Here is a 26,145-nt window from a genome sequence, read left to right as displayed (position 1 = left end):
TGATGAACCCCTGACCTGGCAAAAGACAAAAACAAGCTGTAGAAAATAACTCTCAACCACATTAATCCTGGCGTCCCTACTTTCAGCATGTCATTGTACGCAACATTTTCGATGCACAACACCTCTATCATACGGCAAAGTCTAAAATAGGGAGTAATTGGTTAACGTGTGTGTGTATTAACGTGTGTGTGTATGTGAAGAGAGAAAAGGCTCGTGGTCTGAGCGGAGGAACTCGAGCATCATGGGAAGGCGTTCCCTGGAGAGGACCACCAGTGGAGACGAGTCGTGCAGCCTGACCGGCTTCAGACCAGCCACACTCACTGTCACCAACTTCTTCAAACAGGTCCACAGTCCACACAAAGAACACGCACAAACGCACTTATTTATGCCTCCAGCCTGTATAGCACCGGCCATTGGGCAGACATATACAGTATGTCACAGGAGCCTGGTGGCTGCAAATTGTAACTGGCTCCTGTAAAAAGTCTAAGCTTATCACCGGTAATGACCCCCCGCCCCTCCAACTGTTTAGTGTAAATACCTTTCTTTCTTATTACTACTCGTATATATGATGTTCTTTTTGCATATTATCATATATTACTATTTGTCTTTAAATGTCTCGATGAATTGAATACACGGGACCTTAATGGAAACAAGCCCTGAGGGCTTATCTGGGTTATCCTTTTAGCATTCTTTTGCATAAATCTGTGCCACCGTGCCTTGTTTTTGCAAACTGTTAATAAAGTATTCAATCAATCAATCAAAAAACATAAACACCTCATACAGTACGATGCTCTTTTCCATTTTGTGGTGAAATCTTTTTTGATCCAGTGTGTGTGTTTTTAGGAGGGGGACAGGTTGAGTGATGAGGACCTGTTTAAGTTCCTGGCTGACATGAGAAGGCCATCCTCCGTGTTAAGGAGACTCCGACCAATCACAGGTAGTGTCAAATTGTCATGGTTACACTAAATATTCAGTATTATTAGCCACTACACAGCAAAATCCTTATTTTTTATTTATCAATTTGTAACTCAGAGAGTGACTGAAAAATGTTCAACCTAAATGCCATTGCTCTGATGTGAGGAGATCAATAACATATAGTATCGCAACAAACCCACCAAAAAAGGGTCTGCACACGCACGTTATTGCGCGTAAGTTTGCATTCAATAACATGCCGCGGTAGAAAAGCAGCTGATGCATTTGGTGGATTTTGTATGTAAACATGTAGTCCAACTCTATTGGATCATCTTTAATTCCTCTTGTCTTCCATTCCTCTCCTCCTATGTACCTTCCTTCTCTCCATACTGCTTCACCTTCCTCTCCCTGTCTCTCTCTCTCTCTCTCTCTCTCTCTCTCTCTCTCTCTCTCTCTCTCTCTCTCTCTCTCTCTCTCTCTCTCTCTGTGTCTCTCTCTCTCAACCACAGCTCAGTTGAAGTTGGACATCTCTCCAGCTCCAGAGAATCCCCACTACTGTCTGACCCCAGATCTTCATCAGGTCAAACCCTACCCAGACAGCAGAGTACGGCCCACCAGGGACATCCTGGAGTTCCCTGCCAGGGACGTCTACGTTCCCAACACCACATACAGGTAGGAACAGAATATGAAGAAACATACTGTATGGATTTCCTTTTGAGTTATCAACATAAAAGCATTAATTCTGAACAATCATTCTCAGTGATTATTCAGTGCACAGTAAAATCCTCAATGTTATTTTAACTCGGAGTGTAGTGTAACCAAATTGGTTACATTTGTACACTCAGATTTTTTTATGGATAAATTAACACTGAGGATTTTACTGTGTAGGGTAGGCTGAATATAAGAGACCATTTGTAAAATTTCCGCTTTATGAATAGATTGAATAGGACATGATACTGTTATGAAATCTCTTTAAAAGACATTTAGGGATTTTCTCCATTTAAGAAGATCTTTCTTAGAGGTTATATTTTCTGGCCTATACGACCGAAATGAAAACAGGTGGTTTAGCAGCAGTTTAGTAACTGACCACTGGATGTAACTGGCCACAGTGTCTGTTAAACAATTAAATAGATAATTCTGTAGGGAGTGACAAGAATACAAAGGGAGACTTGATGAAATGCAGTATGCTGTATGTTATGAATCTTAGTCACAACATCTAATACCCTTTATCTTATGTCGATCACTTATTGTACAATTATTTGGTCCAGTCATTCTAACACAGCAAATGCTATCACTCAAGTGTATGAAAGGCACTATTTAATCCAAGGTAAATCATGTGCACTTAAAAAAAAAAACAGACAAACTACCAATTAAAACTTTGTCATACTTATTCCTTGTGTCTATCCTGCTGGCTGCTGGTTGCCTCGCCTCTGCCTGGGGGACTGAGTACATATTCAATCTGCCCAGTTGCTATTTTCATCAAGGTCATTGAGAAGAGAGGCCCTTTATCAGGCAGCGTTGACATGGCCTTTCTGCCTCAGGCCATGTTTGTCTGCAGATAACCAGGAGCTTTCCTTTTGTAGATTAACTCATGCTAGCCCCTAGTAGCTCCTCCACAGAGTTCCAGGTTATGAACACAAAGCAGAGCTTTGGTGTGTTATGGATTTATATAGGCCAATCTGTACGCTTCCAGGTATGTTGCACTGGAAACGTACTCTACAGCACTTGTGTGTACTTACTAGTATCCTGGCACTATCCCACATGTCTTCCTTTGAGAAGTTCTATAGGCCTTGAAATAGGAAAGTCATTTAGATACAATTTAAAACCAAGTCTTTGCAGGATGTGTGTCCACAGAAGATTTTTTTTTTCTTTCTTGTGAAACATCATATACTAGATTGTCTGTTGACATAACCATTGAGCTGATGTGATGTAATCGTGTGCACTCTCCAATATACCTGCGCACGTGTAAGGCTTAAGCCAAGATTATATTGGGTCAGTCCGTTGCTTGCTTACACTCCTGAATAGTTTCCTATTTTACTGACGCATTTCACCCAATACCTCAAAGGAAGCATTCAATTCTTATTCTCTTTAGGAAATAAGTGATGCAAAGTCAATGAACCCATTGTAAATTAGCAATAAATAGTTATGTTGGCCTTTGTGTGAAGTGAAACAAATGTAGTAAGAGTGCCATACATTTTATCATTGAGGTTGTTTATTTGTCTTCATAAATATGGGTTATAAGAGCACCTAACAATCTGACAAGTTAAAAGTCTTGAGTCAGAAACACGTGTACAGTACACCTGGCTATGAAGTGTAGACAAGAGTCAATATGACTCACTAACATAGGAACATACAAGGACATGACCAGTTACCTGTTACTATACTAGCATAACATGTAAAACAGTATGAAAAAGTATTAAATACATTACACAGTAAAAAAAAAAGGAACAAAGAATAAACTAAGCTTGCTAACATTGTGTAGTAATTCTGCAGAAACGTATCTCCAATCTCTTGGTACAATATTTGAAAGTTGATAATGACTCTCTCACATAAAAAATGATTCAGGACCCTGCTCAGACAAACTGTCGCTAATGCATTACACGATGTCATTTAAAAATACATCAACTTTCTGAGAAACATACTCCATGGAGATGTAATGTTTCTGCACTATATAAACGATTTGCATAATGTAAATGGTTTATGTAATGTAACTTGGTGAAGTTTGTCCATTGTAGGAAACATGCAATACAGTTTTCATGTTGCACAGAAACAATGCAGCATTAAGGACCTTGGACAATTGATGAAGTCATATCATGCATTTAAGCTCATTGAAGTGGATAGTTTATGTGATTTCTCCCTTCAAATTTTCCAATTTAGTATAGTGCTATACATTTTGCAGACATAATTGAATCAAGATGCTGGTATGGCCCGAGAAATGTTCTCTTTCATTTGTAGACATTTCACAATGCTTTACTATTGGGACTCAGTGGATCAAGCGCAATAGGTTAATGACCTGGCTGTCTGGCATAGTTTCATCATTGTGACAGTTCAGCGTTTTCTTGTCAGACATAGATAAGGACGTTGCTGCCTGGTTACCTTCTGGCCATTACATCAACCTCTGACAGAGTGGTGTGATGGAGTAGTCAGCCTGATGTTGTAGAGCATTTGACGTCATGGATATAGGCTGTGCCTAGATTAAAGGCAAATGATATACTCCAGTGAAGTTTAAGTATGAGAGTTGAGTCTCAAAGTGTGACATTTCCGTGCAGGGTGTTGTTTTTTGGTCAAGGCTATAATCATTGTCTGTGAAGCAAGCTGGAGGTGTGTCTTAGGAGAAGGGGGGGGGTATGGCGTCAGGTTCAGTTGAAGCTTCCTGCGATGGGGGCCGGTCGTATAGAGATCCTGGTGGTCTTGAGGGAGTACGAGTTCCCCGTGCCGGGCTTCCAGTGGATCCCCTTCCTCTTCAAAGAGCGGCCTTTGGCTCCCAGCCACACATACCTCCCATTCAGGTTGGTGTCTCCGCAGGCATTGAACCACCAGCCACCTGTCAAAAGGGTTTCACATGAAGCAAACAGATGTGGAAATGTTTTCCTTTGATGCATTGTCATCACATTGTCCGTCTGCAAGTGTGTGATGCTGTCTCGGTGTTATGTTTCAGATCATCTACCGTACACTTAACCAGACCGCAGACCGTTTATTGGGGGTTGAATGTGGCAATAATACCTGTGCAGGGGTTCATTACAGTGATTATGTGTATGATGACATTATTGCTAGGTATAAGCCGGTGGTTGTATTGAATAGATGGCTTACATTACACCGTAATGACATCAGTCTTTACCTGAGTAGCTGCGGGCGCAGTTGGAGTCTTGATGCATGTCATTGTCTTGGTCCTTGGTGGAGAAGCTCATGCCACTGTGGCTGGCCATGGCATCAGGCAGGTCCCCAGAGATGTAGCTGAGGTGGAGGGTGTAGTGGGTGGACGGACCCCCCAGTGAGAACTGGTATTCAGCCCAGCGCCTCTCATCCTTCCAGTCCTCCAGCTCAACACGTAGAATAGAGGCTCCCTGTCCAGCCAGGCTGTGGATCTTCTTTAAACCCAGCCAGAGCTCTCCTGCAAAACAAATGGATGACTTTAACCACTTAATAAAACATTTGCACGCACACATACACACACACACACACACACACACACTTACGCACACACAGAGTTGCAACCATTCAAAACACACATGTTTTTCTTCATGCATGGATTTAGGTACTAATGAGTGTGATGTGAGATTCCTTTGTTGAATCAGAGGATGCATGTTTCAACACTTGCTGACTTGTTTTCCTTGGCCTGCGGTAGCATGCTGCAGTCAACTTTTTGACGTAATAAGTCAGGTCACGCGTGTTGAAAGAAACTGACACCAGAGAATTCATAGCTGCAGGAGCTGTCGCTGTATTGGAATGTTGTCTGACTCTCTACCTTGGGGCTGCAGTTCAAGACTGGCTAGCATTACAGAAAGACTGTTAACCACACAAACCCCGGCGTCCCTAGAGGGACTGTAGAGGGGGAAAAGGGAGGGGGCCAAGTACAGGCCCTTGGGGGACCACGGTCAATGAAGTATGTAGGGTTTAATTGGTCAAAGGCAAAGCTCTCAGCATAGTCGGACAATTGAGGAAGTCAATCTGTCACCTGAGAGCTGATATGCTACCATTACTGCTTCCCGTGGCTTTTCCTACAGGAAATGTTTAAGAACAGTGTCTGCTTCCTTTTTGTTGTCCTGACTTCCTAATGGCGTTTGTTTAAAGGATTATAATACACAGGCTGTGATAGTCAGACGTGTGCTCTTATCTCAAGCCTTCAGAACTTTACTTAAAGCTGTATTGATTATCTTTACTGAATGACTGAGTAATAATAGTTGCAACACAATGTTTTTCCCTTAACAGTCGGTAACTCAGTGACTATAACAAGCATTGTTATGAGACTTGATTTTGGCCTTAAACATTTCATTGACTGTTGCAGAATGTGATTAATATGCAACACAATCCATTGACATTAAACACCTCAACTCAATTTCAAACATAATGGAAGAAAATAACAATAACTGCACTCACCTTCCAGGTCTCCAAAGCCCTGCTCGTACTTTTCCCATGTCTGATCAAAATCCACTGAACCATCGACTCTTTGCTGAATTACTGTCCATCCTCCATCTGTAGGGTATTATGGCAAGTGCAATTCAAGTTAGATGATTGTAGTAAACATCACACATAGACACATCAACCAATGTCCTTTTAGTTTTTCCACAGATAAGGAGACTGTATCTTCGTTGTGTGCCCTTTTGGATAACCTGTTGTACTCTATCTAGCTCGATAACCATGCTAACAGTTTAGATACTGTGTCCATTGTAAGTTGCAGTTCTGAAATACTAACCAATTGTCTGATAGACATAGCTGTTGCCAAGAGAGAGAGAAAAAAAACGGAAGCAATGTTTTGCTGTTGTTACAGGAAAGCCCATAAGATGGATTGCCTTAGTCTAGGGCTCACCTGAACTCATATCACAGTAGACACTGAAAGGCTGTGATTGGTTTGGCTTGATAGCATAAACACTGCTGTTTCTCTGTCCTCTGTCAAACAGTTCGCCGCAGTCCACGGGAAGATCTGTAAAACAGAAAAACATTGAGAAAGGATATTGTAAGAAATGTGTCAGCCACTAGCTGATAAAACAGACAGTAGGCTGCTCCTGAGACAGATAAAAAAACAGCATGCCTTAGCAAAACAAACCATGTGGGCCTGTAAAGTGCTCTTACTATAACAGTGATTAATGCTTAATTTATACAGCGTTGTACGACAAAGTGGATATCAGGCTTAAGGGTTATACACTATGTCAAATACATAGGAAATGCTTTTTCCATTTTTTGGAATTAGTTAGTACACAGGCTTCTCTTACCACTTGATTCCAGGTCAGTGGAGTTTGCTGTCAGATATTCAAACATGTCAGGTGCCTCTGGGTCTGACTCTACCTTGTCCATCGTATCTTGAAAGTTGTCATAGGTAAGCTGCAACACAAAGTAGAAATAAGCTCATGCTGATGCTAACCCTTGCAAATTACTTTCATCAAGCAATACTTTTGTGAATTGCAACTGGTATTCCAGTCAGACGGGCTGTATTATGTGCTCAAAAACAGTACTACAGCATAAGAACACTTACTAACAGATTGAAGCAGTGCACATCTTGTGCACTGCAGCACTCTGCTTCTTGCATTACTTAGAAAAATGTCACCAACCTTGTCCTCCAGGTTTTTAATCTTGCTTTTTTGGTGGTCAAGCTGATCGTGCTGCTCCCTCACAGCTTTCAGCAGTTCAGTGATGGTTCTCTCCTGAGACTCAATCACCTCCTGACATTGAAAAATTAGCTTTAAACATCAATACCTAACTTTTAAGAATGTATTGAAACATAATATTTGAATGCATTTTTTGTTACATTCAAGTTAAAGCTGCACTATGTAACTTTCCTCTTCTACCCCAGATTCGAACCCGGTTTCGTGCTGACATTTTTCCCATTGAGCTATTAGAGCCTGCCTGCTTGCTCAGGGGATAAATTGAATGTTGACCATCAGGTAAACATTTGTGTCAGATCCTGTGACTAGGTGAGAAGTGTCTCAATAGAAGAGCAGGGAGACAAAATACAACCTGCCCTAATATATAAGTTATATTGTATTAACATACGCTACCATACAGATTGGACAAAATTAAAATTTATTCATGAAAACAAAGTGAAATAGTGCCGTTTTAATATTATGTAATTCGTATCTTCTTTTTCTTGTTGATTGTACAGTCTGAAATCTGAAAGTGCATTTTCAGGGAACAAATCGATAGCTGACTATGTTCTAATGGGAAACAAATGTGCTAATGTAAATGTTTGTGCCTGTCCTGAGTTTACCTTTTAGTAACTGGATCTGAAGGAAAACTGAACAGAAACTTAGTTTATCCTCAAACCATCCTGCCATGTCAAGTATGAATCAGTCACCGTCCAATAACATTTGACATCGCATACATACTCATTCTACTGACGAATGGCCCACACTGCCACCAGTGGCTTCTCACCTTGAGCGATATGATTTCGCTGAGTTGTTCGGCGGGGATCATGTTCTTCGACAACCCTTTGAGCCTCTCCTCCAGGCTCCCCACCTTGCTCTGCAGCTGGCTTCGTTCCTGCATGATACCGTTGATCTTGTCGTTGATCTCCAGCGACAGGTTCCGGATCTCCTCGTTGTTGGCCTTCAGGAAATTGGTGGTCTTCTTCAGCTCCTCCTCTTCCTCCTTGATCTCCGAGGTGACCACCGACAGTTGGTAGAAGGAGCGGTCGAAGATGTTGAGCTTCTGAAAGATGTCGTTGATCTGGGCCTTGGTTTTGTGGACAAACTCCCGCAGGCTCTGGCCCAGCTGGAGGAGGCCGTTCGCCAGCAGACGAACGTCGTCGAGCATGGCAAAGCGGGACTTGGCCTCGGTTGGGGCTGGCACTGCGGTCAGGGCCTCGGCTGGCATGGTAGGGTACTCCTCTCCACCTGATACGTCCAGAGTAGGCAGAGCAGCTGTGAAGCTGGCCAGCAGCAGCAACAACATGCACAACGCTTTCATTCTGGAGCCACTTGGAATGCAAAGTGTTTCCTGTTGCACTTTTATTCACCTTCCTTTTGTCTGTAACTGCTCGTATTTTTCCTCCACCACTTACAATGCACTCTCTCTCTCTCTCTCTACTCCTTTCTCTCTTTTCTTTCTCTGTCTCTTATGTCTCTCCCCCCTATTTCTTCTGCTGACTACTTCTGTGTCAGAATGATGTGAGTGCAGCAGACTGCCCCGTGTTATATACTGCCCTCTCTGTGGAGGAGGGGGGGATTAGCTGATCATTAAACCCTGCTATGCTTTAACTGTGTACCCCCCCCAAATCCCCCCCCAGAGCTCCCCTCTCCTGAACAAACAAATCACAGCAGTGAGCAAATAGCACATACACCCCTCCTCTCCCCCACTACCACTTTGAACACACCCCAAGCCCCCCCCCCACCCCAACATACCACACCCTACCCTGGTCTCCATCTGTGGTGCTGAGCTTTAGCTGATCAGCAGAAAGCCAACAATGACCATCATGGTGTTTTTGATGGATAGTATTAGTCAGTCTGATCAATCTCAAACCCCATAGTCACATACACTCACACCTTTGCGTTGATTGATAACGGTCTGTGTAATTGATGCTTGCAGGTTTGATTTAGCGTCTTGCTGAATCAGCCCAGCATCATTCTCCCTCTCTCGTGCAGCTCACTAGATCTGACAAAGTGGCACTGGTAAGGTGTGTGTGTGGAGGGTGTCATCTCCACCAGGGTTATGCTGGTGGGTGTGAATGATGTTAGAAAGTTTGGACAGTGTGGACTCATCATCTTGGTTTTTATTGTCCAGCCAACCCTTTTTTCAGATTTGTCATGCAATTTTCCATAACTCACAATCCTCCAGACATGAAATGGTGGATATATATACTGATTTGCTTGCAGCTTTTACACGGGTCGTTGGCGTACACTGAGTCCGGTCATAAAAACCATTTTTATGGGGAACTCTTAGTCAGTTGTTTCACTTGGCCGTCTAGCAAACGGTTTCAACCAGACTCGGTACAGTTCAAGACAAATTGTGATTCTCGTCACTGCCATGGTTGCAATTTCAGCTCTATAATCTGTAGTGCAATCAGCCTTTTGCTTTGTGAGCATCTTCTGTTGCCCTGACAGCTAAGCTTATTAGAACGCCTGCAATAATCTTATGTCTGAGCACTGGATGATTTCGAAGACCCGTAAATAGAGAGAGTATGACTACAGTACAACAAAACGTATGTTTTGCCTTTTATTACAATCTTTGGGAATTCTCGTATTTATGGTGTACCACAATAACCCACAGTCAAGTTAATTAGCACAGGCTAGTAATTTGTGGTTACAAGAGAGGATTACTTCACTTAACAACAATGCAGACATGCCTGCTGTGAACCTTCGTGTGAAAGGAGCAGAGAAAGGCAGTTTTGTTCAAAGAACTTTGGATGCTAAGAAATATTTAGTTGTTGACCGTACACATGTACAGTATCTATGACTTAATATATCTATGAATACAATTCCTTCATGTTGTTGCCAGGACTATTTGACAATTTCAACAATTACAGGCCATGGCATGTGGACCCTTAAGGTGGAACCGTAGCAAATCAGAATCACCACGAGTTGTTTTGAACAATCGTGCATGACTGAGAGTGTCCACAACACTCAAATATTGCAGTGGACTAAATAAGGCAAAGAAAAAATAACAAACGTCTGCCGTTACTATGCAACAAATGTTCATCAATATTCCAAAGCAAGAAAGCAACAGTTGCCTTCTTACTTGGGTCAAATTAATAGATTTCAGTCACACAATACCCAATAGTGCAGAAACATACGAAGGACAGCAGACAACGGGAACCTTCAAAATATTTAATAAATATATGTATACACACACACACACACACACTATGTGTGTGTATATGCATACATACAGCACTCTCCAAAACAACAGGTTGAGAATTGATTGCGTGAAACAATCACCTGTGCATCCAGTCTCAATGTTGGTAAACAAATAATTGGTCTATACCATTTCAGACTGAGTACACCACCTGGTCTGATGTTGAGAACTTGGCCTGAGTCTCTCTGCCTGTTATGACTTCCTCCTTTTACAGTATTGACTGTACTTACTGGGCTCAAAGGGGCAGGTTTATTGAGAAGGCTGTAGTTTTGAAACGCATCATGTATAGTTCAGCTGCCTCCACAGACGGTGACTGACCGTACTGATTAATCCTGGGCTGATCTGATGAGGTGACCCAACCACTAATCTTTGTGCTTTTACCGGTCATGTTGCTCTGTCACAGTGAGTGCCGGGGTTTTGGGAACTATTCGAGGTCAAATTCTACATTTCCACATAAAAGCCGCCATTAAAAAGTGTTAGAAGAAGAATGGGCATCTTGGGAACTGGTGGATGGAAGATAGACGGGGGAGATCATAGAATACTTAATTATCAGGGAGGAGAAATTCCCACACTTCCCAGTAAGATGTGGTTGCAGCTGGGATCCCCGGGGATACTCCCACGCCAAGTCCACTGCATCACTGTGGTCGCTCAGCTGATCTGTGGTGACTCCTCACTTCCTGTGTTAGGGACCCCCCCAAAACACTACACAGACACACACACACACACACACACACACACACACACACACACACACACACACACACACACACACACACACACAGAAGAAAACATTATCCAATTTAGCAAATCCCACAATGTTTGGATTCAAATTTCCCTGCACATTTTAACTATTACTATGTCAAATGTTTTACAACATGAGAACATAATGTTATATTTGGTAGACAATACAAACTAAACACCTGCAGGCTTAACCTTAGACCTTAGGCTTAGCCTTCATATCATCACCTTAACTACACTTGTTCACAGACCACTCTTTGAACTCATAATGTTGTGCTGGCCCAGCTTTGCTGGGACAGCAAAATGGTTTCATTTTTACAAAGAGGGTGGCTCCATGATTAACCACTGCCACTCCTCTTCCTCTGCTCTTTTAGGTCAGCTTTGTTACATTGTACCGTTCTGGATGATTGACAGGCCAAGCCTCCGTTCTCTGCCTATAAGAGGACAGTATACTCACCAGGGCCCCTTTCATTTACCAGTGCACAGGTTCTGATGTAACTATCTATTTCCTGATCAAATTAAGTTGAAATAAAAGACATTTTGGCCTGTTAAACATGAGTGAAAGGCATTATAAAAACTTGACCACCAAATTCAATTGTAATTTTCTCTGCTTTGTTTTGCAACACACAATACTCATGACTACCTATGACTGTGAGTTATGTAATTGCTTTAATGAGTAACCAAGACATATAATACTGTAATTAGGCAACCCTACCCTTAGGTAATCTTGTTTTTCATCCAGAGGTAACAAATAAATATTGTCTTAATGTTGTGATATTTTTATTTCTTAATTTTCTGCATATTTGATTATGTATTATCAGCATCCACGTGCCTTGTTTCTAGTGACTTATGCTAAAATCTGTCAGTATCTGATTGTCTGTGTGTATTTTATCTTTTTCAGGAACCTGTTATATGTCAACCCGCAGAGTCTTAACTTTGCCAATCGTCAAGGTTCTGCCCGGAACATCACAGTCAAAGTGCAATTTATGAACGGCGAGGATCCCAACAATGCTATGCCGGTATGCCATGATAACATCTTTTAAAGACCAAACAGGGAATGGCCTGGAATTTTCCCTTCATCATGTGTGGCCAATAGGCATGGGTCAGAATAATCAAATATTTGAATAATCGTTTTTAGGATAAAAATTTAATATTTGAAAAATATTGTAATTTTTATTTATTTCATTTATTAATATTATAATTTTTTAATTACTTTTTTTTAAAGAAAATTCGGTAACACTTGATTATACAGTGTTCACCTTATAAGCAGATTATAATAAATTACAAATATTTTTATAATGCATTATAGACATAATGCCGATACACATCGGGTGCCAAACACGGTAAAAAACGTGTTTTCAGTGAGTAGCGCTTAGGTGCCGAACACGGTAAAAAACGTGTTATCAGTCTTTTTCTTTTCTTTTTTTCACAAGGGGGGGGCTAGCGCAGCTCTGGAATCACCCACAGTGATTCTGAGAAGGAAGGGACAGATGGATCACCGTGCCAAAAAACATGGCTCCCCGTCCGCTCCCGTTCTATCTCCTTGATAAAAACCTCTGTATCTCCTTAACTTTTTACAGTGGGGAAAACGAGTCATTTTCGATGAGCGATTACTCCGTAATGGCGACTCGCATGAGAGATGTTTTTGTTCCAGGCGTTAGCCAGGACCATCGATCGTCGTACACGCATCCATTGTTTGCGTGTGGGTGCTCGCAGTGGAGTCCACAGCTATAAACAGCACAGCGTTACAAACAGTGAGATCGCTGGCACTCAAAGTAATCTGTTTTAATAAAACGCTGGCACCCGTTGTGTTAGAAAGTTAGTAATCAAATTTAATTTTGGTCACTTTTACACATCCCTAGTGGCCAACCGTGTGCTCGGCCACACATGATGCTTGCAGACGAGCTTGTTTCTTCACAGGATTAAATCATTGAATAAATAAATGAAAATATTACATAGTTATAAAAAGCATTTGTATTGTGGTTGTAGCTGGTAAGATGGTACATTTGCAACTGTCGCTCAATAGACTCCCCCTGAATAATTACATGTAAATGTTACAAAACTGCCCTACGGATGTGCTCACACACCCTTTAACCCATTAAAACCGGGAAAGCATCGTTTTAGATTTTAGCGTTGGCTATTCAAAAATAGCAGATATGCAAGCTCACAGCGCGTGACTTGATGCCACGCTGCGAGATTGTACATCTTGTATTTTTGAACATTTTTTGAAAAACCTTGAAAGTGAGAACTACTGATTTAGAGGGCATTTTGTAGAATTGGCCTCAGGTCTTAATGGGTTAAATAAAAGGAGGACAGCCTAAATGAACATGATGCGACTTTTATCTGATTGTCAGCATTATTATTATTTTTTTCCCTAGGTGATATTTGGCAAGTCCAGCTGTGCCGATTTCGCTAAAGAGGCATACACGGCTGTAGTGTACCATAACAGGTAACTTCCTTTTTTGGGGGGGATTTAATTTTGGGCTTTTATGCCTTTATTGATAGGACAGTAGGCTGACAGGAAATGGGGAGTGACATGCAGCAAAGGCCATCGGGCTCGGGACTCGAACCCGCGGCACGCTGTCGGGCTACATTGAGGACCGCTACGCCAGCCGTCCAGGCCGTAACTTCCCTTTTTATTTGATTGCGTTTGGGGTGTTTGTGGGATCACCTGTTTAGCACCACAGCAGCACCGCTGAAGTGCTTTAGACTAGACCAGGTCTGAAATTAATGCTATTCTTAGCTTTTATATGGCTTGAATAGGAGCTGGTAAAATCCACTTTCAAATACATCTCACCTGGAATCCTAATAGGGAGGATGCATTTAACATTTAACAAAAGAAAAATATACACTTATGTCGAATGTTTTCTTCATCATTGTTACTATTTGTTCATTAACTGAAATAATCTAATTAATTCACTCACACAGAAATGGTTTAGAAGTACTTATTCTAAAGCTATACACACTACCAAAAGCACTGATTACTTATCACATAATGTCATGATTCAACAATGTGCAAAATAATTTCTATGTAGGTGAGATTACATTAATTGGATCAGATAGTTGTTGCAGACACTGAATGAAAATGATCTTTGTCTTGACCCGCCGTGGATCATAACTGCAACAGGAACATTATCGTAACCACACATTTTCATTTCATATTGTTGCGTTGTGATTTATTCACAATTTACAGTTTAGCCATTTACCATACTCTAATCCTGAGTGTTTTACAAGTGCAAAATCAGATTAAATGGCATGAACCTTTGTCAACAAACAACAGGGTAATGGTCACATGAGTAGAGTGCAAAAGAGAAAAATAATTAAGTGCTACAAAGTAACTACAATGCCAGGTAAACATGAAACCTAACATCTTTCTTAACAACATGCTAAATAATATTCATAGCTTTTGTGGTCAAGCAAACCGAATATTTATCTAAACAATATAGTATGTCAACATATATCTGCATAGTATATCTAGAAAATAAAATGTGACAAGAAGGGATGCCGTCATGTCACTGTCATGACATGTTATCGAGTTAACCAAATCTATGCATGGTTTCGTGGACTTATTCAATTCATGGTGTGATTCTGCCAAGTCCTAGAGCAAACCTAAGTTGTTGTTTTTTAACCTGATGGATAAAAAAATGAAATACTCAAATCTACTATCCCAAAATAATGTTTATGTATCTCATTTACTAATCAATGCCTTTTAAGTTAACCTGTTGGATATTATCCAGCAGTGTCCTTGGCAAAGGTTCCCCAACTATATTCGCGCCAGGGCGCTCTCTAATATTTTATCACCACTATTACGTGTAGTTCTTTACGACACTGAGTGGTTTGTCGTCTGTCACCCAGGGGTCACACCTCCAAGGTTAAAGTTAATCAACCTGTGACCGATGTGCTGGCCAGACCAGATGGTCGTCCATCATGAGCTCTGCAGCCCAATCTCATGCTTACGGTTAATGGTCAATTACAGACTGCATTTCACTCAGCCATCACACCATATTTCTCTCGTCGTCAACACTGTCAAAAGACAAATAGGAGGATAAATATATAACATGGAGTGCTTGGCCCTCACCATAATTTATCTCTTGGATTGCTAAAAGTTTTGCGTTCTGTGTAAGTTTTGAGCTGGTTTTACTCTCAGGTCCACTGTCCTGAGTGAAAGTCGTGGGTTAGTGAAAATGTTAGCTTGTCTAAAACATTAAGCGTTGATCTATGTAGATGCATTCCACCTTTGTACTTTTGTATGTTTTTGGTTTTGAGGTTCTCTGCTCAGCCAATAACGTGTTATCTTTTCCGTTAGGGAAAAGGTTGCTCCTCGCGCTGCTCTTTTGCACCGAGGACTTTTCCTGTTCTTATCCACAAACGAGATGTTTGTTCCCATAAGAAAAAAAAGGCCCTTATGAGGCAATTTCCTTCTGTATTAAGCCTCTAAACAATCATAGTGGTTTTGTTGATGATGGGTCACAGGCTTTGTGGATTGTCCTTTTGAACTGTCCAGCTGTTTTCTGTGCCCTGGATTGCAAGTTTCCTCCTATGGGACCAAAGAAGTTTGAACATTTTGTAATTTATATGTTCCTTTTTAGATTCCCTGACTTCCACAGTGAGCCTTCCCTCTGCAGACCATGTGTTCCCGGGGTTATAAACAATAAACCGACCATAAATATAAGTAGACCTTTGATTTGAATGATGGAATAATGGTTCTAATATGCAGTAGTTGGTGGGATGGAAATTTCACTAGGTTGCTAGCCTGTGGCAGGTACTTCTCAGCCTGGGCTAGTACAAAAACAACTCTCTACTGTAAACATGTTGTTACACATGTCTTGTCTGCGTTGAGTCTCATGCTATATCGTGGAAACGACAGTTAAAAGGTTGATTCTTGGTCAGCTGCGGTACAATGAGGTCTGATGGAGTGGGATGGAGATGGCGGACTGAGCCACATTAAATGATAATGATTAATTGTTCTTTTAAGATCCCCTGACTTCCACGATGAGATCAAGATCAAGCTGCCCGCCTCTCTGTCGGACCACCACCACATTCTTTTCACCTTTTACCACGTCAGCTGCCAGCAGAAACAGAACACTCCACTGGAGACCCCTGTGGGATACACGGTAGGCTATGTGCTCACGCTGGGTTTTATTTACAAAACACACTTTTGCATTACAGGCCCTCGCACAAACTTAAGCTTGTTCACCACACGCACGCACGTGCACACACACACACACACACACACACACACACACACACACGTGTGCTCGCTTATTTTCAATGTGCACATTGATCTATAACATACCTTGACAAAGGTCCTTACAAATGTATGATTAATATAAATTAATTAATTATTAATGTTTTCAGTTAAACATGAGAGGACTGTCTTGATGGGCTATATATTTCACATTTAACGCCTTGGGACCATGTTGGAAATAAGTGTTATCACTTTCAAATGTTATCCTTTTGGAGTGTTGTTATTTTTCTGTGTCTGATAAGTCCATAAATAAAATCAATCAGTCGATGGTGTTGGCCTCATGCTGTGCGGTAGAGGATGAAGTTTGGTAAAACAGGCTGAGTGTTAACTCTTGACATGCTGGTGCAAGATATCCACTCTCTAAGTCTGCACTGCCCCCCCCCCCTCCCCATTTCCAGCTCATTTTCAGAAATAATTTGCACATGGAAAAGTATGAAAATACTGTATATGACAATGTGATTTGTTTTCCCCTTCAGTGGATCCCTATGCTGCAGACTGGACGTCTGCGCACAGGACACTTCTGTTTGCCTGTGTCTCTGGAGAAGCCTCCACAGTCCTACTCTGTTCTCTCTCCTGATGTAAGACTGTACTTTCAGTGACTCCTGTGTATATATATATGGGCCTTTGTCAGTTACCCTCAACAAATGATAATTGGTATAGTGCAACAGATAACTGAGGAAAAAATATAGTGATAAAATATGAGTAAGCAACACTTCACTGACTTCACTGACATGTACTTTCATACTCCAGGTTCCTCTTCCAGGAATGAAGTGGGTGGACAACCACCGAGGAGTGTTCAATGTGGAAGTGGTGACTGTCTCATCTATCCACACACAGGTAATTTAAGTTTACCGTACCATTTACCGTAGCCAATTAAACCCCATCCTAGGGTGTCCTCAGAGTTACTACAATCTGTCTCAATGTGGCGCTTTAATGATTTGAAAATAAATTGGGTGGAGATTCTTCCTTGGCCGACTGGGAGTGTGCTTGCAAAGTTTCCTGCTGATCAGTCCAGCGGTGCTTGACTATGTATGTTAATTATCAATAAAGAGGTCAAAGTCACGTTTTGAGCTTGTAGATTGGCTATTTTTGTCACACGACACCGTAGTACGACAGAGTATAAAACTGAGCTAGAAGGAGCTCGGGTGATAGTCAATGCAATACTACATAAACAAAGAATTGCAGTCAATATGAAAGTTGCAGTCTGTTAGTCCTGTGAATTATTAGTAGTAGTATGAGGGGCAGAGCTGTTACAGTAATCCATATTGCGTCATCAGGTCTGATTTCTGAACCGCCCAGAAAATCATATGGTTAAAGAACTTAAATTCCCCAATTCAGTAAATCTGAAATCATAGCTTCCAAAATGTTTACATGTTTTCAGCCATGACTATTTAACATGTATAATGCTTTTTTAGAAACAAATAACTGAATTCCTTTTACGGCCTCTTTAAATAGATTTTGAGTATGGATCTGCTGTGAGGCAACACTTAAGGCGGTTACACACCGGCGAATATGCGAATATACGCAAAATTCGGACTCGTTCCGAATAATTAAAAGACGCTTTTTTCGCTCCGCGAAACTGGTGTGGAAGCTTGCATTGACTTTATAAGGTTTAAAAAAAAAACGTATTATTCGCATGAAAAAAATCGGTGTGTAAGGACCTTTACACTTTCCTCACCTTCTTAGTTATCAAGAACCAGGGGAAAAAAGTCACACACACAAGATGGATGGCCATTGAATGGTTTCCAGAAGCTTCACACAGAAGGAATTTCGTGAACTTTAAATTAAAGTGAATAAACAAAATCCCCAGGAGTCTGGAGTTCAGACATTTTCACTCGTTTGTCGGCAGTCGTTCCTCTATGGTGCCAGTTCACTCGTTTGTCGGCAGTCGTTCCTCTATGGTGCCAGTTCATTAGTGTCTGAACCTCGCCTCACTAATAATTTACTGAGGTCTACTCCATCTCTTTGTCGGCCGTGGTGTGGAGGGGTCGACTGTGGTCCCCGGGAGCCTAACTGGGGCTAATGTGCTCATAAATCACTGCTCAAGGCTAGATTAGACTCGCTGGGTTCTCCCATGTTCTTTCACCAACTTAAACTCTTCTCTCTCTACTGGTGAGCACATCCCAGTGTTGGTTCACAGCTATAGACCACGAGATCCTAGCTTACTTTTATTTATCAAGTCCCTTTTCACTTTGACTGAGTTTCTTCTCTCCTCTCTCTACCTTATTTATCATCGTTCCTTCCGTTTTTGTCGCCTTTTTTTTCAAATTCTGCCCCCCCCTCCCCTTCCAATTATCTCCTCTTTGTGGATTTGTTGCTCCACTCTTTTTCGTTCTCTACCCTTTTCTCAACCTTGTCTTTCCTCTGTTTTATACCTCATCACTCTCTCTTTCTCCTCCACTCTTTCCCCCTCCCCTGCATCCAGGACCAGTACCTGGATAAGTTCTTTGCCCTGGTGCATGCTCTGGACGAGCACATGTTCCCAGTCAGGATAGGAGACATGCGCATCATGGAGAACAACCTGGAGGCCGAACTGAAGTCCAGCATCGCAGCACTCAACTCCTCCCAACTAGAGCCGGTGGTTCGATTTCTCCATCTTCTGTTGGACAAGCTGGTGGTGCTGGTGGTGCGGCCGCCAGTCATTGCCGGGCAGATAGGTGTGTTACTGTATCAGATTTGTTTAGCCGTTTTGTTGTCTGCCCCCGAAATCAAAAGCATCCATAGTGAACAGGTACAGAGAGACAAAGTTGTCTTTGTTGAGCAGTGTTAAATGTACTGCATTTATTTCTTATCTCGCCGACCATTCAAAACGCTTTATAGTGTACTTCACATTCACCCATTCAAACACACTGCAATGGCACTGATACATCAAAGTCCATTACACATTATGTGCCACATTCACACACCAATGGCAGGAAGCAGCCATGCAAGGCACCGACCTGCTCATCAGAAGAAGAAATAATAATACAAATAAATAGCAGATCTATAAGGTCACAACACATCGCTGTGTGACACGTTGTAAATTGGATATTTTCTTTAGGGGTTTGATTGAATATTTTATTAGGCAAAGAAAATCTAAACAGCACAATTACATTTATAATACTTTGTCTAAAAGGTCCGTCCAAAAAAGTCCTTGCGGTCTTGTTTCCATTGGGGTTTACTATCTTGCTCAAGGACACTTTGACACTCAGCCAGGAGGAGCCAGGGATCTAACTGGGAATTCTCTACGGGTTCATGCTGGTGTTTTGGGTTCATGCTGACCTTGTAGTGGGACAAAGAGAGTGGCACGAGACCACTGACTGAACGCTAGTAACCTGCTTACAGTTTGAACTTTACAAAAAAAATCCATAGTTCACAAGGACGTTCTCATTACAGTGTACACACACTGTACACTGTGCTGACATTAGTGAGGTTGAGGTGAAACAATACAAATTCCATAGTTCAAACCATGTATTCATTTTCACAGCATGTACAATATATACAGTATACAGTGCTGACACAATTTCCTTATATGACCTTAACTGTACCATTTCCTCCCAACATTGGGAGGCCTTTTAAACACACATTACCGAGTAGTAGAACCATTTACTGGGGCATTTGTTGGTACCTTTCAGGGTATAAGCAAGTTTGAGAAGGTTGTCATAGAAATGAACACACCACACAGGACTCGAAATAATTCTACTGTAAAAAACATGATATATCTTGACACAGTTCAAAGCTGCTTTCTATAGTATCTAATTTTACCGTGTTTTCTCTGTGTGTGTGTGGTTGTGTGTGCGCAGTAAATCTGGGACAGGCATCCTTCGAGGTTATGGCGTCCATAGTGAACCGTCTCCACAAATACCTGGACACCAGCCAAGACATGCACGGCCGCAACAGCCTTCTCTCGTCCTACATCCATTATGTCTTCCGCCTGCCCAACACCGACCCCAACTCGCCCTCGCCAGGTAGACATTCTCAAACCTTCCACCACCTCAGATTTAGGTTGATTTTTCATTCTGCATGTCCTTTTCTCCCGCTATGTGCATGGCATCTTAACCCCCTTCCAATGTCGACCCACAGCTCATCTTCACCGGGCATCTAACGTCAAAACATTTATCTACCATCTTTTATTGTTTCTTTCCTTTCTTTTGCCTTTTCCGTTTTGCATTTTTCCCCTCTACATCCACCATGTGCACCGCTTGCCTGCCTGCCCACAGACTCCACCTTGACCTCAACAGGTACATGATCACTCCTTGCTAAGATTTCTTTTCTCTTCTGATTCTTGGTCTTATTTTCTTAGTTAGTGGACACTGTGGTATTTCCTAGGTTTAGAAAGACAAAAATGATGGCAGTGCAGCGCATGCAGCAGACACTCACCATTTGTCAGTGACAGTGATATCATGTGCACTTAAAGTTGACTCAATTTAACATTTTCCATGTGGAACATTTTTAATTAATAATCTTTTTACTGACTGCGTCCAAGGGAGGATTTTAGTTTGTTAATAGTTTTTGGCAATCTTGTTGTCTAGTCGCACATGCTTTAAGGTTGATTTATTACAGTAGTTGCGGACTGGTGTAGCTCACAAAAATAGCTCATCTACACCCTCAAAATGCGTTGTAGCGCGACAGTGTGCAAAAAAGGCTAAATCAGGCATAAGACACCTCTCACAGGAGCATTACGTACTGTATCCCTAACAGTCATCTAAGGTCTAATTGACCCTATACAGAACTTCTTCTTGAAGGAGGCCAATGTGTGAATGACTATACACTGCCTTTGCTGGGTATTTTATATCCAGCAATGTTATGGATTCTACGTGGGAAAGAGGCTTACAGTGTTTCATCTGACCCATGTAATTGTTATGATGTTGCTTACCCATTTTGAAACCTTCCAATACAATTCGCAGAGTACCAGGATACAGAACCTGATTCACACTAGGGGTGGGACGATATATCGATATCGAGATATATCGCGATACTTTATCCTGCGATAAATAATCGATATACTGCTGAAAAAAATAGATATAGTTTTTCCAACTCTGTATTTGTGTAATGATGATTTTGAACTGTTTGGTGCTATTTTGTGTGTTTATGAATTGAATACAAGGACTATCGTGATATATCGTAATATATCTAATATCGTGATATTATTGTTATCGAGGGCCTAATATCGCCACAGATATCGTATCGTGAGATACCCATATCGTCCCACCCCTAATTCACACTAGTCACCTGTCTTTTTCACATACCGTCTTTTTCCAGAAGTTTATTTTGCATGCCAAATATTCATAATAGTCATTTTACTACGCTATGACGTAAAAACAATTGTACTCAAGTCCAATATATATATATAGTATATATTTTATCTAAATGGTTCAGTTATTTACACATAAATGAAAGCCTGGGCCGTTGAAGTTATCTTCTCATTTCCTCTGTGTTTCTCGTCCAGGCCCTGGAGGTCTGGGGGGTTCAGTCCACTATGCCACCATGGCCCGTTCTGCTGTCAGACCCGCCAGCCTCAACCTCAACCGCTCCCGTAGCCTTAGCAACAGTAACCCGGACATCTCCGGCACACCCACCTCCCCTGACGATGAGGTCCGCTCCATCATTGGCAGCAAGGTAAGTCGGTCCAATGTCTGTTTACCACTTAAACCCTGTACAATGTACTTGCTTGACTGGGCCCCCCAGGGATCTATACTAGGCCCCCTCCTTTTTACCCCCATCTATACCAAATCTCTTTACCGAAAATAGCCGATCTACAAGCTTGTAGATAATGCTATTTTTGCAGAATGTTCACCTGAGAATACGCTAGTGTTCATTTGGTTTAATACCGCATAATAGCATTTTGAGTTGTTTGTCTTTGAATACTTTTGGGGTACAGACAGTTATACTTGTGTCAGGACTTCAGAGAGGCACTCAAACACAAGAACTGTCTTGAATTAGAGAGATATGCTGCTATGTTAATGTTGTTATTGCCAGAAGACAATGTAATGGTAACCCAGACTGAAAATTCTAGCCATGCACTCATGCAGCCATTAAGCCAGTTGAACTTCCATTGATAGAAATCAGATGTATATATATTTCACTTTTGAACAGATACGCGATAAACTAACAGAGCACCTGTGGATTTTGGGCAAAAAACGATGACCTGAATGTCCACAGTCAACTATGTGACATGTAAAACCATATAGCCAACAGGCAAACATCAGATAGGACATCTTATCTCTCTAACCCCTGTAACAGCAACCTGACACATGTATACCTGGACACACACACACACACACACACACACACTCACTCACTCACACGCACGCACTCACTCACTCACTCACTCACTCACTCACTCACTCACTCACTCACTCACTCACTCACTCACTCACTCACTCACTCACTCACTCACTCACTCACTCACTCACTCACTCACTCACTCACTCACACACACACACTTCTAACACATGATCACATGATTAAGTAATAAAAATACAGGATATGCTATTCTTACTGACCTCTTCATATCCACTTATCTCTTAATTTTGTCCGGTTATTTTAGTTCAAGTTTCATTTGTTATATATTTTGGTTATTAGAATGTGTTTGCCACTTTGAGTGTGACCCCAAAAGTATTTGAGTACCGTAATTTTCGCACTATAAGCCGCACCTGAATATAAGCCGCAGCAGCTAAATTGAATGATTTGTACATATATAAGCCGCACTGGACTATAAGCCGCGGGTGTAAAATCCATAGATTTAGGAGGTCCCCTAGTGGCCGTTAGCTGTAAAAATCCATAGATAAGCCGCACCGTTATATAAGCCGCAGGGTCGAAAAATGGGGAAAAAGTCACGGCTTATAGTCCGAAATTTACGGTAGTGATGAGTGAGTCACATTGTGCCCTTGTTAACATGTACTGTAACTGTGATGGATGCTACCCCTTGTATGACGAATGTTGCCTTCTCTGCTACTTCTCAACTAAAGCCGCCTTCTATCGTCTCTGACGGAGTGTTGCTTTTTGGCTTGCTCTGCCTGAAAATCAACTTATCCCCACTGTGTGATAATTACTGGAGCTTTTTAATAAACTGATGGCTAACCTTTGTTTGGGCCCCTTGGTGTCTCTTCCTGCAGTCCTACTTAACCTGTTACTGTTCCTTGCCTCCTTCCTTCCACCCCTGTGCTGCTCGCGTGTTCCCTTGCCTCCTGCCTGTCCTGTGCCCTTTGACCTCGGGCACCCCTAGGGCCTAGACCGCTCCAACTCGTGGGTGCACACCATGGGCTGTAAGAGCGCCCCATGGGGATCCAGCCCTGGGTCGGCTCCAGAAACCATGCAGGTGGTTTAACAAACGCCCCCGTCCTCCCCCTTCAGTCTCACTGCAGAAATAACTCACCCTGCTTCACCGTTCACCATTGGAGACACGCTGTGATGCTTTTCACTTTTGGTCTGCACACTTTTTGGTTATTGCGCCATGCCAGCTTAACCCATTAAGACCTGAGGCCGATTCTACAAACGTTTTCTAAATCCTAACCATTTTCTGAAAAGTCTTCTGTTGCTATATCAGTGGTGCTCAAACTTTTCAATGTAAAGGACCCCCAAAGTTATATGTATTTGGCCGCGGACCCCCATCTCAAAATATTATGTTCCAGGGACCTCCAGAAGCAAATATTTGAGTTAAAAATGTTTGCTTTAAAAATATATACATATTCAAAGATTTGCAAACATTTTCACGATTTTCCAAAAATAGCAGAGCTTGTATAGTATCTGCTATTTTATAGCCAAAGTATAAAATAATGGTTAAAGCGGTTATACAGATGCTTTCCCGGTTTTAATGGGTTAATAGACTGTCTGACCTCAACAGACCATATTCATATGGCGACCATTTAACTCTTACGGTGCGTTTACTTACACATGCTGAGCGTCACGCCGCGTGCATCGCTCAAACGCATGACGCCTGTGGGCATAGCATGACGGTGGGCATGTCGCACATGCACTTGAGATTGACAGAAATCTATCTGACACGAATACTCTCCTGTATGGAAAGTACCACATTTTGATCACAAAGTTTTAAGCTAGCAGTTTTAGGTGTGTAATCCATCAAGATTGTGTGAGCTGTAATAGACAGACATCAAGCCTCTGTGTTCCTCCTGCCCGCCTCTCGGCACTGCTGCTGGGGATGGCTGCTTCCTTGACCTGTCTGGATCACGACTCCCTAACTGACGGTGACATAGGCTATTAATAGGTCTGAATTTAAGAGAATGCAAACATACAACTCCATGATTAATATAGCTAACACCATGTAATTATATTACATACATATAAAATATAGAGGTGACAGTCGGCAGCTGTAGGCTGTGTCAAATCAACATTGGGGAAAGTATGACATTAACAATAGTAGTTTATCAGCACAAAACTTTGGTTTTGTTTGTTCATGCTGTAGGTACATGTTTGTATTCTCTTAAATGCAGACCTATGAATAAATATGGCCATAGGGGAGTTGCGTCCAGGCCGGGCCCTTTCCTAGCAGAGGTCCTGCTGTCATTGCAGCAGTTGTCCTGGACAGGACTGTTCACAGGCAGGCAGGAGATACACAGAGACTCGCTGTCCATTTTCGACAGCTAATTTGTAAATTCGATGAACATTTTAGTCAAGATATAGACCATGTAGTTGCTCAATTTTGATTAATTTCACACTTATAACTTATTGGCTAAAACTTTGTAATTAATATTTGCAACTGTATTCAGTAGTCCATCTGAAGTGTTGTCGAATGTCACTCAATGTGTAAACGGTTGCTACGTGGTGATTGGTTGTTGCCCTGCTAAAGACGCTTCTCATAGTTGAGCAGGACCAACATTTTTTTAATGCTTCTTCACGCTTCCCCCAGCGCTGATTCCAATCAGAAGTTCCTTTGCCCTGCAATTTTGCCTGCTCCTTAGAAAATGAATGGGGAGCGAGAAAAAAAAAAAAAGTGTGAACGCACCGATACATCATTACTTATCACGTTTTACACAGTGACTTTTTACGTTTTACACAGTGACTCAGGGTGGAAAAAAGATGGATGCCATGTGAATTTGGTCAGTGGGAGAAGGAAGCAATTCTATATTTCAGATAATTTGGGACCTTTTAGGTATGTTTTTTTAATATATTTTCCAAAGGCAGTAATTCCACATGGAGGCTCACTTAATAATGACATCATCTATTTGTACTAGTCAAAAGCTACTGTCTTAATAATTTACATATTCCCTGTATAGTTGCTACATACCTAGTAAATACGCTGTTTCTTCAAAATAGTAAAGGTTCACTTTATTTGTTTAACAAATATCACGGCAGCAAAGCATTGGAGATAATAAAATGTCAAACACTGAAACCTGCGGGAAAAAAAAGAATTATAACTTGGTAACGTCTTATAAAACCCCTTGCCTCTGACCTGCATGGAACGAGTGCCTGGTGCACTGCAAAAGCAAAAATGAACAAGACCATAACTTGAAAATATCACAGTCCTGTGAAACCCTTACCCACAACACCTCCACCCCTCTCCCATGATTCCACACCCCTCACATGGGAGTCACAGCCGTCTCCATCAACCTTCAACTGCCATCTTTAGTGTTTCGTCTATCATCCCTTTTATCCCTTCTTGTTTAGTGTACCCTAATTATTTTCTTAGCTATTATTCTTTTGATTAATTGAGTAACCGAGAAGTGTTTTTCAAGGATACGACACAAACAAATTGTATCTTCTTTTAGTAATCGACTAAATCGATTAGTATGATTAACCACTTA

At 41.6% G+C, this 26,145-nt stretch overlaps 2 protein-coding genes across 11 annotated transcripts in view; one reads left to right on the top strand and one right to left on the bottom strand.

The window, feature by feature from the left end:
- The window catches only part of dock7 (dedicator of cytokinesis 7), a 67,491-nt gene that overhangs the window by 13,944 nt on the left and 27,402 nt on the right, over nucleotides 1-26,145 (top strand). For 5 of the 10 annotated variants that reach the window (XM_080431681.1, XM_080431680.1, XM_080431679.1 and 2 more), the window contains exons 12-23: nucleotides 201-343; nucleotides 844-937; nucleotides 1,422-1,584; nucleotides 12,056-12,173; nucleotides 13,533-13,603; nucleotides 16,130-16,268; nucleotides 16,879-16,980; nucleotides 17,153-17,239; nucleotides 18,828-19,059; nucleotides 20,185-20,349; nucleotides 20,602-20,622; nucleotides 21,831-22,000. In XM_080431681.1, coding sequence (XP_080287807.1) covers nucleotides 201-343; nucleotides 844-937; nucleotides 1,422-1,584; nucleotides 12,056-12,173; nucleotides 13,533-13,603; nucleotides 16,130-16,268; nucleotides 16,879-16,980; nucleotides 17,153-17,239; nucleotides 18,828-19,059; nucleotides 20,185-20,349; nucleotides 20,602-20,622; nucleotides 21,831-22,000 — 1,505 coding nt within the window. The remainder of the gene's footprint in view (nucleotides 1-200; nucleotides 344-843; nucleotides 938-1,421; nucleotides 1,585-12,055; nucleotides 12,174-13,532; nucleotides 13,604-16,129; nucleotides 16,269-16,878; nucleotides 16,981-17,152; nucleotides 17,240-18,827; nucleotides 19,060-20,184; nucleotides 20,350-20,601; nucleotides 20,623-21,830; nucleotides 22,001-26,145) is intronic. The other 5 variants (XM_080431676.1, XM_080431682.1, XM_080431683.1 and 2 more) reach the window with 1 other exon arrangement.
- angptl3 (angiopoietin-like 3) lies at nucleotides 4,272-8,532 on the bottom strand (the record flags this gene model as incomplete). Its single annotated transcript, XM_080429878.1, has 7 exons — nucleotides 4,272-4,456; nucleotides 4,751-5,023; nucleotides 6,010-6,105; nucleotides 6,440-6,553; nucleotides 6,843-6,951; nucleotides 7,179-7,289; nucleotides 7,999-8,532. The coding sequence occupies 7 exons, from the start codon at nucleotides 8,530-8,532 to the stop codon at nucleotides 4,272-4,274; spliced, it is 1,422 nt and encodes a 473-aa protein (XP_080286004.1).

The sequence above is a fragment of the Gymnoscopelus braueri genome (genome assembly GCF_963280865.1).
Source record: "Gymnoscopelus braueri genome assembly, chromosome: 6".
NCBI classification, from domain to species: domain Eukaryota; kingdom Metazoa; phylum Chordata; class Actinopteri; order Myctophiformes; family Myctophidae; genus Gymnoscopelus; species Gymnoscopelus braueri.
The sequence above is the reverse complement of the archived record's forward strand: the minus strand, read 5'-3'. Positions and strand labels throughout refer to the sequence as shown.